Below are 19291 nucleotides of genomic sequence, written 5' to 3'. Positions count from 1 at the left end.
AGGTCAAAAGTCAGTGAAAATGTTCTTACCCAAATAACATTTAATACCAAACACCCTCTACAAGTAATGATTGACTTGTTCGGGATGGATTCGAGTTAATTGTTTCCAGTTCATCTCTATTTAGGTTTGATGAAATTTGGACTCTCGTGGCCTTCTTCGTGTCAACATTTGGATTTGATCAAATAGGTCCATTTGAATTTGAGTGAAGTCCAAGTGATTTGGATCGCAACATGCATCAAGTACGTAGGTCAATTTTGAGTGTTGTTTAATTGATCGGTGTTCTCCTCACCTTTTAGAAAATTCGTGAAAGTTACATGACACAAATATTGAGATTCAAGAGTGTAATTGGCTTAGATTGTTATTTTGATTAATCAACAAGTTGTGTGTTTATATTTGTCTAACCATTTAATTACAAAGACTATATAGAAGAATGTATGTAATGTTTGCATATCATTCACATATTTTTGTGTTCCGCTATCAATAAAGACATGAGTTAATAGTTTTATCATTTCACAAGTAATTGATAAGTGTGTTTTAACGTATTTATTGGACCCTTTTATGCTCCTATATATATATATACCCATCCTCTCCTTTTCTTCCCTCTTTCATCTTCTTTCTCACTTATATTCCATTGATTTGATCATAGTGATAATTTGATAGATTTTTAGTCATTTTGACCAATATTCTAGCGCAATTGCTCTGACCTTTGTTTTGCCTTATCCTCAATGTAGGTGGGACTACGTACGACGATAACAAGTTCAAGATATATATATACTGCAAAGAAAGTAATGAATAAAGAGCCTAAGTTGAGCAATAGTGTGCCTTAGAGGTGATCAAGTGGCGAGCTGGACCGCCTAAAAATTCAGCCCACATGTCGGGCTAGATCGCCAAAAAAAGTTCAACCCACATATCGAGCCAAACCAAATTTCGAGCAAATTCTTCGTGCCCAAGATCGACAATTTCGGGCCACATGTAGCGGGGCCTTTTCTGGCCAAGGTTGGAACAGTACAAATTTCTAGCTAAAATTCATTTTTGAGTTGCCCAAAATTCATTCCCGAAAAAAGTTCGGGTGTATCCGAACAACGGGCCAATAGTTTTGCCCAAGCCCGGACATTTTCGAGTTGGAGTATATTTTATCAACTTTAATGCTCCATCACCATTCCCCATATTTGCCTGCAAAAAGGAGCACAAAAGAGGACCAAGACACAAGACTAGGCGCTCTTGCACCGTTTTCTTACTAGGTGTGCCCCACATATACACTTGTTGAGCAGTTCTAAGGACCGTATGATATATAGGTCCCCCCACAATTGTTTATATGGTGCGCTTGGACCTATTAATGTTCTAAAAAATATTTTAAGGCACTTAGTGCCGTTTAAAACTCCTCTTTAACTACTTTTCGACTTATGATTTATTTTATTTAGTTAGAGACATTATTAAAGTTTATCATTAAAAAAACACTTAGATACTTTTTTATTTTGAATTTGAGTTTGAAGATTTGTTAATTTTTACAACTTTGAGGTATTGATATTAAGAAAATTTGATTTTCAGTTTCCTGTTTTCAATTATTCATATTTTCATTGTTCTTTTCTCCTTATTAATAGTTAGATTATTTTAATTAGAGTTTAATAATGATTTGTTTTTATTCCCTATTTCCTTATTAATCATATTTAGGCCTAGATTGTTTATGATTTCATATTTTTATACTCGAAATCCATGATTAGTGAGTAGTTTTATGTCTAAGGTTTGGAATGAAAGTATAAATCAAGGGATTTCTTTTGGTTGTCAATGTGATTGTGGTTTACTAATGATGATTTTGCCTTGAGACCTTAGCATAGATATTTTCGAAAGATGATACATGCAACTATGCGAGAATTTTATCTCATAAAGATCATATACATTTTCTATATTTTTTTATTAGTTTCCAACTTTTGATACTTTAACTAGTTTTTAGTCCCGAACGATGCTCCAGTTATTATCATTTTCATGTTAAATAATATCATCTAGTTGTTGACCCGGGTGATGCCTCATATCATTTACCAATGTGAATTTGAAGTATTAAATTTAACACTCGAGAGAAGTGAAAAAACATTATAAGCATTGCATTGTGCTCTTAAAATAATCTCCCAATTTCTTTTAAATTTTTTACATTGTAAATTACAATATCAATTATTGATCAGTATAACCCTTGACTTCAAGAGAGTACATATATATAAATATATAATTAATTACAAAGATATAATACAATCTTATTTTGAAATTTAGGTTAATGTGTAAGAATATAACCCGATGCAATTAAATAGTGTAATTGTGTTAATTAGGGAGGTTATAAAAAATTTAAGAGTTTTTTTTAATAATATAACAGTATTGAAAAGTAGAACAGATTATTATTACCATTAGATTAATGAGTATTAATATATGGGTTATGCTATATGCAGCCCTTAAGGTTGCATATAAGACATAAATACACTACTTAAAATGGAAATAAGTTGTGAATTAATGGAAATTTTTTACATCAACTGATGTAATGAATGATCAATTAATGCAATTTATTTCCATTTTTAGCTTCTTATATACAGCCCTTAGGGATGCATATAGCTTTTTCCTTAATATATACATTTGTACTTAATTATTTGAAAAAGAAAAATATAATGTTGTCTTTAAATAATTTTGTTTCCTACAAAGTCCATGTAGGCGGCAAGTTCAAAATAAATTTAAGTTGTCCATATAGGCGATTTTAAGAAAGAAAAAAAGTAAAATAATATGCCCTTGCCTGTATGAAGGGAAGAGTAACAGTTGTACTTCTTACTTCTATGAGAATGTTGGATTATATGAGTCACCTGAGTGTGTATTATTAAGAGCAGTATTCCACAGTTGCTCGAGCAATGTTGGCGGGCCACATGAGTTGCCAAGTATGTTGGCCATAATTTTTGAGACAATTGGATGTAAATGATGGGTCTTCTCAATGATTGTGAGAATATTGTGGGACATAATTAGTTATATCTTTAAATGTTTTTCTTAGATGTAGGTTATATATATATATATATATTCCCCTCATAAAAACCAAAAAGTGATGGTAGAATAGTTAGTTAGTGTGTTCGTATTTCAAACGGGAGGTTTCATGTTCCAGTCTTAACCTATACATTTTCGTTGATTACTTTGTACCATTTGTTTGAGAACCGGGGGGGGGGGGAGATACATGTGGTAGCATGACATTTGTTTACATTGAGTTTTAGTCTTATATATATATATATATATATATATATATATATATATAATTATATATATATATATATATATATATATATTATAAGGGAAAGGAGGAGCTATGGTGTCCCCCAATGAAAGAAAATCAAACTCAATCAAGTATTTAATCAATCAATACACAATCAAGTAGTAGATAAAAAAAGGAAAATATAATCAATTAACAAAGTGAAATGATTTAATTAAAACAAAATACTTTGTTGATAAAAATATAAGAAATCCTTAGTAAATTTGTATAACATTCTTTTATCACTCGTCAGTTTTAATTTTAAAAATCTAAAAGAAAGTATAAATAATAAAAGACAGATTTTGTTAAGTGATATATATAGGCATAATTAACAAAATTAGCGAGCCCAAAAACATGTCCAATGTTCAAATTTTACCTTTGTTTATGCCAAAAAAGTTATAAATTATGCTCTAAAAAGTGAGGCACGCATCACGTGCATAAATTGCTAGTTTATATAGATTTGAGGTCACGTGGTCGAATATAATGTTTTTAATGCGCATAATGACGACATGAAATGAAAGTATGCAACAACTAAAGGGAGAGTGCCACGTGGCGCGTAGACTTGCTTAGGAACGAAAAAAATCGACAAAACTAATTAGATAAATAATATACACCACAACTTGTGACGAGAATTTGCCAAACCATATCTTAGATATACAAACTTTGTACATCAAGTGGCAATTTTGTAAATAAAATGTAATCGATAGTAAGTCGTAGAAATCAAATATTAAAATGTATTTTTTTCTTAATAAAAAAGTTATTAAAAGAGAAATTACAACTTAATATTTCACTGCTCATGTGGTAGAGCACTCCCCTTTGATCTATGAGGTCAGGGGTTCGATCCTTACCCCCAGCATTATGCTGGGGTATTTCCTTAGCATGCTTTACCAGCCAATGTGCTGGTAATTTCTACAAGGCTAGTAGCCTTGTAGGGGTTTAGCCCTTGGGCTGACTTAATTTCCCAATAAAAAAAATATAACTTAATATTAATTTTTAAAAGTAGTATTCATTTACGAAAATATAAAAGTTTGTACACCTCGAAGATGAACAGACACCTGTTAACCTATGAGTCTATGAAAATTTGAAGCTCTAATCTAATTTCATAGCCATAACACATATAAAACGCCGAATCGAAAATTTCAACACCATAATCAGAATCGAATGAAAACTCGCAAATTCTATACAAAAAAAAATTTCCATATGAAGAAATCAATCAAAATTTGCAATCAAAAACTTAAACTGATGTTAGAGATGAGAGATATATGCTGAAAAATCGAAATACTATGATGAATTCTCAACTATTTCCATCATGAAGAGGAGAGAGAATGACTGCTGCAAGCTAGGGTTTTGTTTGAGGAGTGAAACGTTATTTATTTCCTCAAGTTTTTGACCGGAAACAACTTGGGGGGATGTGTTTCCCTCAAGTAACGATAATGGTTACTTTACACACTAACCAAACAAGTAAAAACAAATTTTGTTACTTGATTCCGTTTCTTTTGTGAAAAAACATGATACCAAACACCCCTAAGTTGATTCGAAAAGAGACACATGTAGAAATAGCAAAGTTTTCTAAAACCCTGTAAAACCCTTCCCACCTCTAAACAAGTTGTTGCAACCCTCTTTCATGGCGGGCTCAGCAGCTAGAAAAAACGAAACCATGAAAAAGAAGAACAAGAGGAAACTCGCAAATTCCCAAGATACACCAAAACCCTTAAAAACAGCTCGCAAGTTAAACAATACTCCTAAAAATGAAAAAGAAGAAAGATGTGCCGTTGAAGAGGCTGAAACGCTGGAAAACATGGAAGTAAAGGAAGAAATTTCCATGGAAAAAGAAGGGAAGCGTCAATGGAGGAACTTAAACCTTGTTTTGGCAATCCAAAACAAACAAATGAATACCCACAAGTAAGATGTTGTTAATTCAAATTATGTTGTTTGCTATATGTTTAATTATTGGGTTGAGAAATCAGTTTATGGGTTTTTAGGATGAAGTGGTCAAGTTTAATTGCTGTTACAAATGAATTGGTAGTTGCTTAATCGTATTACAGTTGTAAAATTTGTATGAAAGGTGAAGAATTTGCCAGGTTTAGTCTTTCAGCATTTGTACAAGTGCAATTTCCTAATGACCAAAATGAATCTGATGCAGGAAGGTAGAGTTGATCTTTGAGTTTTTCGATTCGAGGGCGGATAAAGGAGATAATGACACGGAGGAGTTCAACACCTTGAGTATTTCAAGATTAATAACATACACTAGTAATTGGATTCAGTCCTTGTTGATTTCCTCTGAAAAGAAAATTAGGGCTGGAGATATGGAGTCTGAGGAGTCACAGTTTTTGTTGGATAGTAGATGCTGGGAGATACTGAGAGTTTGCCTGAAGGAGTCTGAAGGACTAAATCTATCGTTGAGCTTATCGCGAGACCTATTAAGGGTCATTTCATGTGTGGCCAGGAGTGTGCTGTGTTCATCTAATTTTGTAGATATTAAAGGAATCACTTCTACTCCTGTTGAATTTCAACTATTCAATACTGTGAATGACTGCATAAAGTTGCTATTTTCTTCCCATGGCCGATTGTTGAATGAAAATCTGGATTTGTGGGCAGTGGCTGTTAGCTCACTGCTTGAACTTGTAATCAGAGTTTATACTGATAATCTTCAAGATAGTAATGTGCAAAACTTGGTCACAGAATTTTCATGTTTGGTGCTTGAGCCGTTCTCCAAGTTCCTGAGGCTGCACCCTTGTCGCAAGAATGGATTTCGTGATTTTGTAGATAAACTTGTTGAACCACTGTTGAATCTGCTAGGTTTGTTGCAAGATCAGACCAGGGACGAAAAACCTGTTTTGGTGCAAAATTTGGTGCAAAATTTGTACAAGTTGGTAGAGGAGATTCTGTCTTATGGATTGTTTCATTCAGTCCACCTTGAAGAATATCTCAGCTTACACATCACAGATAAGTACAGTTCTTCAACTGATCACAGTTTGGAAAATGCTAAAACAATCATCAAAAGTTATCACAGACACCTTTTTGACAAAGTGGAAAAACTTGTTTCTGAGAGAAAGACACAAGCTTTGTCTGGTATAGGAGAATTGTTACGCTTGTTTGTTGTTAGCGTGAAAAAACTGAAGAAGGATTCACAAGATGCAATAAATTTGACCTCAGAGAAGAGCCTTACCTCTGTGACTCCTGCCTCAGAAATAAGAAAGTCATTTTTTGATTTCTTTGTGCTCACAATGGAGCCGTTGTTGCTTGATCTGAAGAAGCATATGCAGTCGGACATTCAACCTGGAACTTCCTTACTGAATGTTTACTACACTCTTAGATCCATGAATAAGATATTGTCTAGCATGGTCTACGAAAGAGCCTATTTAAGAATGGAGGATAATTCTGGAGGAGCCTGTCTGAATTTTTTCAAGATAAGTTATGGTCTACTGATGTCGTGTTATGCCAAATTTAATCAACTCTGGCTGTCAACATGGAGTAATGATAGTTTTGAGCAAGTTGAAATGTTGAATCTAATGGCCAAAGAGTTCATTCTCATAGTTGGAAACTTCCTGGAAATCGAGTATGAAGTCATTGGTGATGACTTGGGTAGCATATGGCTTATGATTCTCACCTGTTTAACATTAGCACATTCTTCAAAGGATGTATCAGAGCTGGTTTCAAAGACAATTGACCTTGGATGCCGAGTGGTTAACCTTTACAGTGAGCTACGCCAGGTTAGTGCAAGGCTGTAAGTTTTGGTGACTCTTTTCTTTTGTTGACTGTGATCCTAGCATGAAGTTGAATTTCGAAGTTAAGCTTGTACTGCATTATCATGTACTTTTTGTTGACAGATCAAGTTTTTTCTCCATTTTTCAGTCGTAGGCTTATAATTTTAAAGGAACTCTAGGCATTTCAATAACAGGACATAATTGATGGCAAGTGTTTTTAGTCCCAGTTCCCACCTTTAAAACTCCTAGTTATGCTATTGATTCTCCTACAGATCTTTTTCCATTAGTTTTGATTCTTTTCCTTTATGCTCAGTCTATGTCATCTGGTTCAAATACTCGTACCAGACACGTGTATGTGTCCAAGTGTCAAAATCGGCTATTATACTAGAAATATCTCATGATTTTGATCCAAAATGGAGTATCAAGTGTCCATGCTGTTGTCAGAGTTTCAAGGATCCAACACTAGCCACATAGTGTTCAGTGTTCCTTGCTTGGAATTAGTTATATAAAACATTCATAGTAGAAAGAACCTTTTGAAATGGCCTAAAAAGGAAAACAAGTAGAACAAAAAGAAATGCAGGGAGTATAATTATATTATTTTTTAAAATATTGTTGGAGGAGGATATATACTTTGATATCCCTTCCATTTGCTTGATCTGATGGTATATTTTCTAGGAGAATGAGCTTCAATTTCTTTAGCACTTGACTTACCTTCTAATTCCATATCGATTGTGTAGGTGGATCGTGCTGTTTTTGCACTATGTAAAGCACTCAGACATCTATCATTTTATCAAGGAGAAGGTGAAATGAATTATTATGAACTGTCATCAATCAACTCCTCTCTTCATTATCATAGATTTGCCAAGTCAGGTTGTTTGCTATTATATTCTCAAAAGTTTAGGCTGGCTGTTTGTAATGTGATTAAATCTCTACCTGAAGGGCAGGCTCTTGATTTTATTCAAACTCTATCTGTTGACATTTTTGATTGCCTGGAGTGGATGAAAGTTGGATGTTCTGCGATGGATGAACTTGAACTTGCAGATTCCTACTCCTGTAGATTCAGTGCCCAAGCAAAACTTTTGGGTATGGTTTTATCTGAACTTTATGCGCTGGTTCTAGATTCTCTTTCAGTTTCTTCTGGTTACAGTTATCGTATGGGGGAATCTATCCAAGAACTGATTTTGATGCTACGTCCCAGCATGAGGCATTTAACTACTCTAGAGCAGGATGGTCCTGATGAATTTTTTTCCTCAGTATTAGGAACAACTCAAATTAAGAACATGGAATGCAAAAATGACTTACTGGAGAATATTCCCTTGCTTCTTCTGTTCTTCTTTCGTGTATATGTATCCTGTCGAAGCTTATATCGCCAAGCACTGAGCCTCATGCCTCCTGATTCATCAACAAAGATGTCAAAGGTGATGGCTGACTTTTATACAGCATATTCTGGTGAAAATTGCATGAAGAGGACTAAATTTAAAGATAAAGGATATTTTTCCTGGGTCAAATCTTCAGCTTCTCTTCTGAGTATCCTGCAATTTATAAAGGATACTTTGTTCCATGAAGGTTCAGCAGATTATTGCTGCTTAACTTATGTAATGCATATCATGGCTTTACAAAGACTTGTTGATCTAAGTAGGCAAATTCACTGTGTGGAATATATTTTGCGGAGAAGTGAGTATAGAAGAATGGGCAAATTGACGGATGGTGATACTCTATCAGATCAATGCAAAGGCAAAAAAAAGCAAGAGAAATTAGAATTTTTTTTGTTGGCTTTGAAGCAAGAAGCAGCTGGTCTAACTGGTTTCATCAGCGAGTACCTTTCCAATGTGGATGAGAAACAAAAGCCTATCTTTGATTCATGGGATTTGGGTGTCTGTACAGTGAATGAAAAGACGCTGCCTACTGCAATCTGGTGGATTATTTGCCAAAATGTAGATATATGGTGCAGTTATGCTACTAAGAAGAAGCTGAAGTTATTCCTTTCTCTTTTAATCCTTAATTCACTTCCATGTATAAGATCTGAGGAGTTTAAGGAGCTGTCTGGGGATTATGCTGGTGAGGCAATGAAAGTTACCAAGCATCAAGTTTCACAGGAACTCCTGCATGACACCAGTTTCTATGATCTAAGAGTAAGATCTAGTGAAGTTTTTCTGACCATTGAAATTTGTGGCTTGGCTTACCATTTTGAAATCATATTATCTTGAGAATTCATCTGTTGATTGAGATTTTATAAACTCAGGAGGTGTCGAGATCTTCAATATTTGTGTGTACTACCCTTGTGTTTGAAGGGATTTTTTCCCTCTCTTTTTTGTTGTTTTCTTTTCTTTGGGGGGGGGGGAGAGGAAGGTGGCAGCTGTTACACTTACAGTACATCATCAATATGTGAAGAGTTAAGTTAGGTAAAACACCATTTCCAGTATAACTATCACTGTTTAAAATGTCTCAAACATAAGAGGGTGAGGGTAATTCCACAATTGTCTGGCAACATATGTATTTGGTTATGGTGCAAAGCACAATCATTCTTTGACGGCCTTGTCGTTATCTCTAATGCAGGGAGCCACATTAGCAGCTCATTTATCAAAATAGCTTCCTTGCCCAGTTACCCATTACATAATCAAAACCTTTCTCAACAAGGGGCATTGCTAGGACTTGTTTGTAAATTTTTGGGTGGAGTTCGATGGAGCTCAAAGGTAGGGTTTCTTTTTCTATTGATGATGAAAGCTTCTACCTTTGGGCCTCCTTCCTCTTCCAGGAAGGGGGAATTTCCAAACAAGTGCCTAGGTCAGGCCTAGGGGTAATCTTGAGGGCATCTTGGACTTTTGGAGATAGTCACAGAAAAGACTTTCCCAGCAAAGAATTTTTTTGGTCTTTATAGTGTTCCTTAAGCCTAAAAGAAGAGGTTGATCAATATATCAGATATGATCCTGAGCTTCTCCAAAAAGAGAAGCCATCTACTAAGAGAAAATGGGAAGTAGCTAAAATTTTTACTTGACTTTGAAAGATTTCCTGTTTGTTTGTTAACAAGATTCATGAGTGATTATTGACAAGAGTTCCCTGTACGAAATGATTATTTAAAGGGGATCACTATAATTTATTCCCCTAAATGGGAAATATTCCTGAGATATGCTGGTTGCTGCCTTAAATAAAGACATTTAATGAAGCTGGGGAGATGCAGCTCATGATAAGGCAAACTCAGTTGGAGTCTAGGTTGATGAATAAATTTGCTTGATTTACCCGATTTGTGATTTTGAATTCTTGTATGTCTAATATCTTTTAAGGATGTATATTTTTCGCCAACTTTAAGCATGTGTATGATAGATTGGTTGTCATAAGAAACCTGATGTGCTATAAAATTGTGGGAGTTATGATACAAGTGACATTGATGCTAGTAAATGAGACAGATTGAAAGTGATGCCTTAGTCTTGGTGCACCTAAAGGATGAGATGGGAGATGCCTTAGGGTAGGGGAAGGCCTAAACTAAGTCAAGTTTACTTTTAGACATGATGTTGCTGAACTTTTCGGAGTAGACTGTCTCAAACTCTCAAGTGGCTGTGCTTGGCAGTTAAAGGCCTATGCAGGTTAGAGGAAGTCTTTGGATGGCCATGTGCACCTAGACAATGGTATACATGACTAGGTACTCTATAGATTTCAGTATCTATTGTCAGTGTTGGTAAATGACAGTTACGTATGGAAAAGCCAATTAGGTCGAAGGTGGAGTGTCACATGACTTGGAGTCCAGAGTAACTTGTAATAGTGACGTCTTTAACAAATAAAGTATTTTGATCTGGGTGCTAGAATATACATCACATGTCGCAGCTTTTGAAAATGGTGGTTTTGATCAAGTTATAAATGTTGAACATGAGAGTTTGATTTCAAAATCCTCGACTGTGGTATTGCTAGAAATTCCTTCTCCTGATATTAGAAAGATACTGTAAATGTGGAAGCTCTTTTCCTTTCGCGTCTTTCACTGTCTAACTTCCATTTGTACATTCTTTCTTAATGTCTGAACCTCTTAGGGTCTTGCCTGTTACATTACTGTGCTAGTCGGTTGGTTTGGATTATACATGATTATAACGATGTATTCTACCAGTTCGTTTGCAGGCATATTGGATCCATGATTTGCCATGGTTTGAAGAAGTGTATATCCCAGTTATTTAATGATTCCACAAACATCGGTTCAGAACTGGATTCATCTGACTGGACCAGTGTGTTGGGCATGCTTCAGAACTCAGCCTTACATTTGAATGACAAGGCGCTTACTTCTTATTGTGCTCTTAGTGATCCAGTCAATGAACGCTGTCACAAAGGATTATCATTCACTTCAACCAATGTGCATCTTGCTGCTTGTCGAAGTTTACTGAATCTTTTGTGCATGATGGTGGAGATCCCATCAGAAGTCAAATCTTTCTCATCTTCTGTGATATATCTAATCAACTTCGAGAGGTCATGTATTACAAATTCCATAATCTGATGTTTTTCCAATGTTCTCATTCCTCTTTGATCTTTCTTGCTTTCTCTCCTTTAGTTTTGTCAGCTGTAGTTGACCCATACCAGCTTGTTCATCTAAAATGTGTCTGCATTGTTCAGGCTTATAATTGGCAGCTTACGAGAACATGGGTCACTGCATGAGCATCATGAGTTCCTTGGGCTGTTAGTTTCATGTCGCAGATCTTTAAAATATCTATTGATGGCATTCTGTGTGGAGAAATCAGTAGTGTATAATTGCAAGAAGGTTCCAATATTGTCGGAGGTGCCATCATCAATCCTGTGGTTGTTGGAATCTGTCAAGTTAGTTATAACTTGGTGGAATACCTTGTCATCACAGCACAATTATAGCCAGTTTAATGATATGATTGTCTCACTGATTGATCACACTTCATATGTGTTTTTCAACCTATCCAAGCATCAATTTGGTTCAGCAATTTACTCGATTGCAAGTCCTAAGATCGCCGGAAAGTCTGATTTCGACAGTGAGGGCAATCAAACAAACAAAACTGATTGTTCCACGACAATATCGTATGACATAGAAGCTTGCAATAGTGTGACTATGATAGTTGAAGCATTGGAGGAGGAGACAAAGAGCTTCCTTATCTCCCTGAAGGAGGCCTTCAGTAGTGAAGATATGGAGTTCGATGTACTACCACCAGAGCTGAACAAATTGTCCTCTACAGTATCATGCATACAAGGTACTTTATGGGGATTGGAGAGTGCTTTGAATGATATAATTACAAGGGGTGATGAAATGAAAGTAAAATTGATGAAGTGTAAGCCCAACATCATGGTTAGAGTAGAGAGTTTCATGGGTATATTCATGGAGCTCTTAGGTATTTCCTCTCGAATTTTTCTTCGCAAGAGACACCCAGTAAAAATTGTGGGTGATGGCCAAGGGCCACTGAATTTAGATGATGATAATCGTGTGCTGGGAACAGATGCATCTGTAATGATGGGCCATAATTATGGAAGTGAATCCAAACTTGCAAATCAAAAAGGAAATTCAGGAACTGAGATGATGACCTTGGCTACATCTGGTCTTCAAAATGGTTATGATTCTAGTCGAAGGAAAAAAAAGTTAAAATCAGATAATTTACACAGAGTCATTAATGGTCTGACGGACTTTGGCTCATTCGATTACAACTGTCTTAGGCTTGATTTGTTGGGCAGCTTCTTCAATGGTGAAAATATGGATGCAGCATTTTTCTTGAGAGGGTTACTTATGGCTTCTTCAGCTATTGTGAGGCTAAGCATGCTGATTGATTGTTCTACGTTGCCATCCAACTTAATACAAATTTTCCTGGGATGCTCTAAAGTATTGCTGACGAAATTTTCTGAAATGCTCAACTGTCCAAGTCCAGCTTCTTTTGTTTGGTTGGATGGCACTGTCAAATTTGTTGAGGCAATGGGGAGTGTGTTTACATCAACTAGTCCTATTGCAACAAAAGATGTTTATGCCAAATTGGTAGAGTTACACTTAAAGGCTATTGGAAAATGCATTTCTTTACAAGGAAAACGAGCCAAGTTAGCTTCTCATGTTGAGTCAAATTCTAAGATATATGCTGAAGAACGAGTTTCTGAATCAACTGTCAGTGACCCCCTCTATGGCTTAGACAATCTCAAGGCTAGGTTGAGGATTTCTTTCAAAGTTCTCATTGGGAAACCATCAGAACCACTCCTTTTATCTGCTTTGCAAGCTCTAGAGCGAGCACTAGCTGGTCTACAAGAAGGCTTTACGGTGATCTATGAGGTGAAGAATGAATGCAGTACTGGGGGTAGAGTTTCTTTAATGGTTGCAGGTGCTGTTGATTGCTTGGACTTGCTTCTTGAAATCTATAAAGGTATCATCTGTTCAAAACTTATGCTGAACATGATTTGCAAGTTGATTTTTGTCCTAATCCCTTCACAATATTGGAAACCTCTTTGTATTGCTGTCATGACATCTTCTCTGGTCACAGGATCTAATTTCTCTTTGTATAGCTGTTTGAGTAAAATGTTTACATACCTTTACTTGGGAGCTGGCATTACGACAAAAATGAGACAAGAGAATGCACGTTTAGCTATGAAATGCTCACTTGCCTTTAGTTGAGATTGCAATAAAATGAGAGGAGAGTAATGCATGTTTACTAAACATTATTTAGTGAAGCAATGAGAGGAATTTAAGCTAAGCAATGAGAGGAATTTAAGCTAAACTGGTGAGAGGAGGCTTGGTCAGTTGGTTGGTTTTGTGCTGCTGAGGCACAGCAGAAAGCCTGTCTTAATCACATATCCATTAGTAACTTGAGGTCAATAGTCAGAAGGCATCTGGACAGTTAATGGTTGAAATTCGCAATGCTTTGTTTGTTTGTAATTGTGCCACCTTCTTCTGATCTGCTGTGCTGTATGGTCTCCTCCATGATAATAAGCTGTTAATAGGTATTGCTTTAGCTCTATGATCAGAAGACCTAATTCTCTATGATTTTTTCAAATAACTTGCTTTATTCATACTGATACTGATGCTTGACTCGTATTTATAAGCTGTAACATGATTGATGTCTGACTCTGTTGCAGGGAAAAAGCAATTGACTGTGGTTAGAATGCACATCAATAGTATATTTGCTTCATTGTTCAACATTATGGTACACCTACAAGGCCCCACAATATTCTATGCAACACCAAGCAAAATTGCATTAGATAAGAATCCTGACTCAGGATCTGTAGTTCATTGTGCGTTGAGCTATTGACCAGAATTGCTGGAAAACGTGCTCAATATCACCTGGATACTCATCATATAGGACAGTTTCTGCACATACCAGCAACACTTTCCAAAGGTTTTCGCTACACTAGAGCAGGAAAAGCTTCACAAAGTTCCATAAAATTGGATGGAAAAGAGTGCGAGGAACTTGAAAGTCACTTCCTCGTTGACAGGCAGTTCTCAATGAACATATTTGCTGCGTCTTGCCAATTGTTGTGGACAGTTGTTAAACATCGCAAGAGGTATAAATCTCCTATATTTTGGGTCTCTATTTTAAGAAGTCTTGTTCATTTTCCTTTTCTTTTTGGTTCACGAGACATGAACAGCTGTTTCAGTCTTGAGTTCATTGTTTTTCTTGCTAGAATATGTCACTTGGACTTTGGATTCATATCAAAGATGAATGTATCCAAGTGTTAGACTAGGATATTTCATGAACAATTCCCATTCGTTCTAGTCCAAAATGAAATGCTAAAGTTTTCATATCCGTTTCGAGTGTCAAGGACCTGACGCGGTTCCTTAAGGTAATTGAAGGGTCCAAGTAACATAGTTTCTAGATGGCTGGACTAGGCAGGTCATCGTCTCATATTAAAACTTCCCTTATAAGTATATATCTGCTTGAATAAGCATCCAGTGCTTCCAAAAGGATGTAAAGTAGAATGTTGTATGTTCTTTCTGGTTTCTGCTACTAGTATATTTGCTTTCTGTAAGTGAAATTTATGTTACTGACTGTGCTATTATTTATTAGTGAGTGTTTACGGTGTATTGCCCTTCTTCAAAATTCACTTCAAGTACTCCTCCATTGTCTGGAGATTGTAAATAACGAATCAGAAGACAGAAAGGCTTACTTTACTTGGGCTGTGGAAGAGGGAGTAATATGTGCCAGTTATCTGAGAAGGGTTTATGAAGAGGTATGTGTTAAACATAACAGCTTTTATCTGCCTTTCATCTTAGTTATTGTCTTATTGCATGTTAGCTATTATGTAGCCTTCGAGCTTTCTGTTGCTTGGTGGTTGAATTCATGGTAATCTACATGACTATTATTATGTTTTCAAATAATTAAGGTCACCACAAAATTCTTTTTGGAGGTAAGGCAAATTTCATTGAATTACCCTTCACGGAATTTTTTTTTGCTGATCTTTTGATGGTTCCTTTGACCAATAAATCCGTTCATCAGAATTTCCTCTTATTTTTTCTTTATATAAATCAGTGAAGCTGTGAAGGGATTTTTTTCCAATCCCGGGGGATTACAATAGATAAACAGAAATACAGATTCTGAAACCAATCTCTGTCATCTCTACTGACTATATTCAATATAAGCTTCTTTCTTTGCCATGTGTGCATTCTTTATAGGGATGTAAAACACGATCATTTCATAATGAATTATTCCCTCCCCCCCTCCCCCTCCCCCCTCCCCCAAATATGGTATATCAGACTGGTTATGGTACATATAATTTGATTAACATCTGGAAGAAGACATCATAACACAAGTTCAGGAAATGACAAAGCTCTAGTTTCTTGTTGTGATCGTGAAATATAGATACCGCTGTACTGTTGCTTTCTCTTAAAATGTTATGTTCTTGAGAGATTGTTTTGAGATGGGCTTAAAGGACGAGTCATCCAGTTTTTTTTCTCTCTCTCTATCATGCATGCTTTAAATCTTGTAAAAATTTCTAATATTGTATGAAGAGAACATTCCCTCTGTAATTTCAATCTTTTTTGCTGGCCTATTATCATTTGCAGATTGGACAGCAGAAGGAAGTTTTTGGTCAACATTGCTTTATGTTCTTATCAGATTACATATGGCTTTATTCAGGATATGGTCCACTTAGGAGGGGAATCAACAGGTATCTTTCTCCTTTTAGACTTCTGATATGAAGAGCATAGTAAGATATGATAATCAATCTTAATTCTTTCATTCATGGGGAAATAACCTTTACGTTTTCTTCGCTCTCCATACTTCCAGGGAAGTAGATGAAGCCTTAAGGCCAGGTCTCTATGCTTTGCTAGATGTTTGCTCAGCAGATGATCTTCAGTATCTTCATACTGTATTCGGAGGTAAGCACTTTACTCAACAAACTGTCAAGTCAGTAAATTGTTTCTCCTGTTGTGTAACATAGTATATAACTAGATATTTTACTCAAATTTCTAATTCCTAAAAATGGTAGGAGAAATTATAGAAGGAATGGACTTACAAATGCATGTTTTGGCATGAGTGAAAGGCGGCTTACTGAGACATCTGTGTTCTCCTCAACGTTTTTTTTGTACTCATTGAGGAAAAATAAATTTAGATGAATAATAATGTTAGGTAATAAGTTCAGAGCCAATAAGGGCTACCTAGCAATTATAGGTTTGAATAAATTAAGTTCAAAGTTAGTAAGTTGAGGGCTAATAAATTCAGATAAGTTGACTTCAGGGATAATAAGTGATAATCAATGAGGAGAGCACTTATTTCAATCTATCTTAAGTTGCGAAGGCATATGAAGCACATGTATAACCCCATTGTGATTGCTTTTTTCTTTTTTTGAATGATTGTGATTGCTTCTTGAGTTCTAATGTAATGATGATCTTGTTGCAGAGGGTCCTTGCCGAAGTACCTTGTCGAGCTTGAAGGATGATCACAAACGGCAACAATATGAAGGAAAAGTGTGACGAGGAAGACATCAAATTGTGTTCTCCTTCTCGGTTTTGATGGCTGTTCTATGATTACTGCTACAATTTTGAAGCTCTGCATTATGGAGAGTGCAGGTGCACCTGCATACAAATTTTGTGGTATTTGGGGTCTGGGACATCTCAACAAAATATATCAGTGTCACATTGCTTATTGAAGTCTTCTTAACAGCACGACGCACAAATTCAGCAACAAATTCAGCAGAGACAATGCTGCTTCGGGATCAGCAGCTGCATTTGTCTCGATGAGGACGATGCTGGAGAAGAAACTGGTCTTCTTTCAGTCTGACCGTACTATTTTTGTCAAGCCGATGTATTATTTTTGTCAAGCCAATGTATTATTTTTGTCAAGCCAATGTATTATTTTTGTGATCTTAACTTCTGATTTTTATGATGCTGGAGAAGAAACTGCTTATAGATTTTTTTGTACAGATTTTTGTAGGTATTACACCATTCTAAAGTTTTCTACTTTTGCCTTTTTTGTTTTAAGTAATGTATGGTTGGAGATTTGACATAAAAATTGTCTTATATGAAAATTTGTGTTTCTTTTTTTCTTCTTTTCTTTTTCTTCACAAGATAGTTTAATTACATGTATGAGTAGCTAAGCCCAAGCCATGCCTAGAAAGGAAGATGATTTTTGTAGGTATTACACTTACATCGTGCAATAGCCTCCGAGCTTTATAATTACTATCTTATACGCGAGTGTACTTATATACCTTTTAACATTTCCTGTGTCGTGCTCATGAGCATAAAACATAAAAAAAAGTATACGAGTGTGTAACGTTACACCCAGATATATGATAAACATCTTGCCGAACATTTTTTTTTTTTTGAATAGTAAAATTAATTCATTAATAAAAAGTCATACGACATCTACATAAGCAATCGAATCAAACAAATACATAAGTTGAATCAAACAAAAATTTCCTTCATAAAAACTACGATCGTCAAACAAATCTTGCAATGTGGAACATCTCCCTTATATCGCTGGAAATACAGCCTTGTTGGAGAGACAATCTAACGATCCCTTGTAGCCGTGAGGATGATTTCCGTCGGATTCATCTGACCGTATTCGAAAAATTGATAACCTTTGTGATCCCGCATAATTCTTCACCAACAAAATAATTTCACGGCAATCCATTAGATCTAGTATCTTGCCGAACATTATTTATCTGTTTCAAGCAAACCCATCCATTTGTATCCAATAGTTTCAAGTGGAACAAATTATGGGGGGACAGTTGCCTTTATATTATTACACATCGATGATCAAAATATCCCACTTATTTTTGTCCAATACCATGCATCAACCTATCATATCTAACACCCCACTAATAATTCAAGTTTTAATGCTATAAATTGACATCTGATTATCATTTTTCCCTTCATTTTATCTCCCTCCTCCCACAAATAATGGTTTACTGTGATTATCATTCATATCCAAGAAGAGATCCCTCTATCTGTGATGGTTTAACTCTAAGACCTCTTCCTTACCCAGTTCTGTTAATTCTATTAGTTGTATCTATTTTCCTTGGCATAAAATTCTACTTTGTTTCTGATGAAGCTGCTGAAACCACTGAATTCCACATCAATTGGATGCTCTTACTCACACCAATACTCCTAATCTTCGCTGTTAGATTGCTTTCATCCTTTCAGGGTCGACGAAGGCGGTCTTACGGTGGATGCACCACCGAAAGATGGCCCCCTGTGAGCTGTTGCTGCTATGATTGCCGTGGTTATTGTGCTGCTTCAGTACCTATCTATCGTCCTTGTTAGTTGGTTTTATGACAGAAAATACACTATGGTCTTAGAACAAATATAGCACTTGTAAGTTATTTTTATTTCTGCTATAGTATTACGTTGATTTTGAAAGATCAACATTCAACATGGCTGAGCTGCTAAAGCATTATAAAGTTGTATGTGATACTTTTACTGAATGCCATTATTTACATCACTGTGCGTCAAAAGACAATCTATATATACATCATATACTCTCCAAAAACCTTAGCCCACTAGTATGTTTTATGTATTAGATATGCTATGTTTTTTTTATCCATATGAGCCACAAAGGCGGTACAAAGTACAAAGAAAGGCAGGGGGATTCGAACCTGTGACCTATCGTTCACAGCACCTCAATCTTAACCACTAGGCCAAGACATCCTTGGTTATTAGATATGCTATGTATTAGCACAAAATAAACGGAAAAGTTTATGTTTTTTTTTTTAAGGTAAGATGAAGGGGACTCATTTGAAGGATAAGGGAAAATCTTTAAATGAATCTTATGAGATTTGATACCTAGACCTCAAGAATATGAGGTGGGAAATGATGTCACTACTCCACCACCTCAAACACTTTCTATTTCATAATTTAGGTACTAATTTATTTCATTGGTTGGTAATATTATTATAACTCACCTATTTTGAT

General features: G+C 35.7%; 1 protein-coding gene across 1 annotated transcript; it reads left to right on the top strand.

The window, feature by feature from the left end:
- The first annotated feature begins 4835 nt into the window (after positions 1-4835).
- LOC104903986 (uncharacterized) lies at positions 4836-17427 on the top strand. The gene is given in 11 exon segments (XM_010692145.4): positions 4836-5170; positions 5412-6981; positions 7713-9107; positions 11069-11421; positions 11566-13310; positions 14020-14169; positions 14172-14445; positions 14949-15111; positions 15944-16047; positions 16167-16258; positions 16779-17427. Coding segments are annotated over 11 exon segments (6198 nt in total). The 5' UTR covers positions 4836-4892; the 3' UTR covers positions 16853-17427.
- Positions 17428-19291: the final 1864 nt, after the last annotated feature.

The sequence above is a fragment of the Beta vulgaris genome, chromosome 9 (assembly GCF_026745355.1).
Source record: "Beta vulgaris subsp. vulgaris cultivar EL10 chromosome 9, EL10.2, whole genome shotgun sequence".
Taxonomy (NCBI): Eukaryota; Viridiplantae; Streptophyta; class Magnoliopsida; order Caryophyllales; family Amaranthaceae; genus Beta; species Beta vulgaris.
Note: the sequence above shows the minus strand (reverse complement) of the source record. Positions and strands in the feature narration are given on the sequence as shown.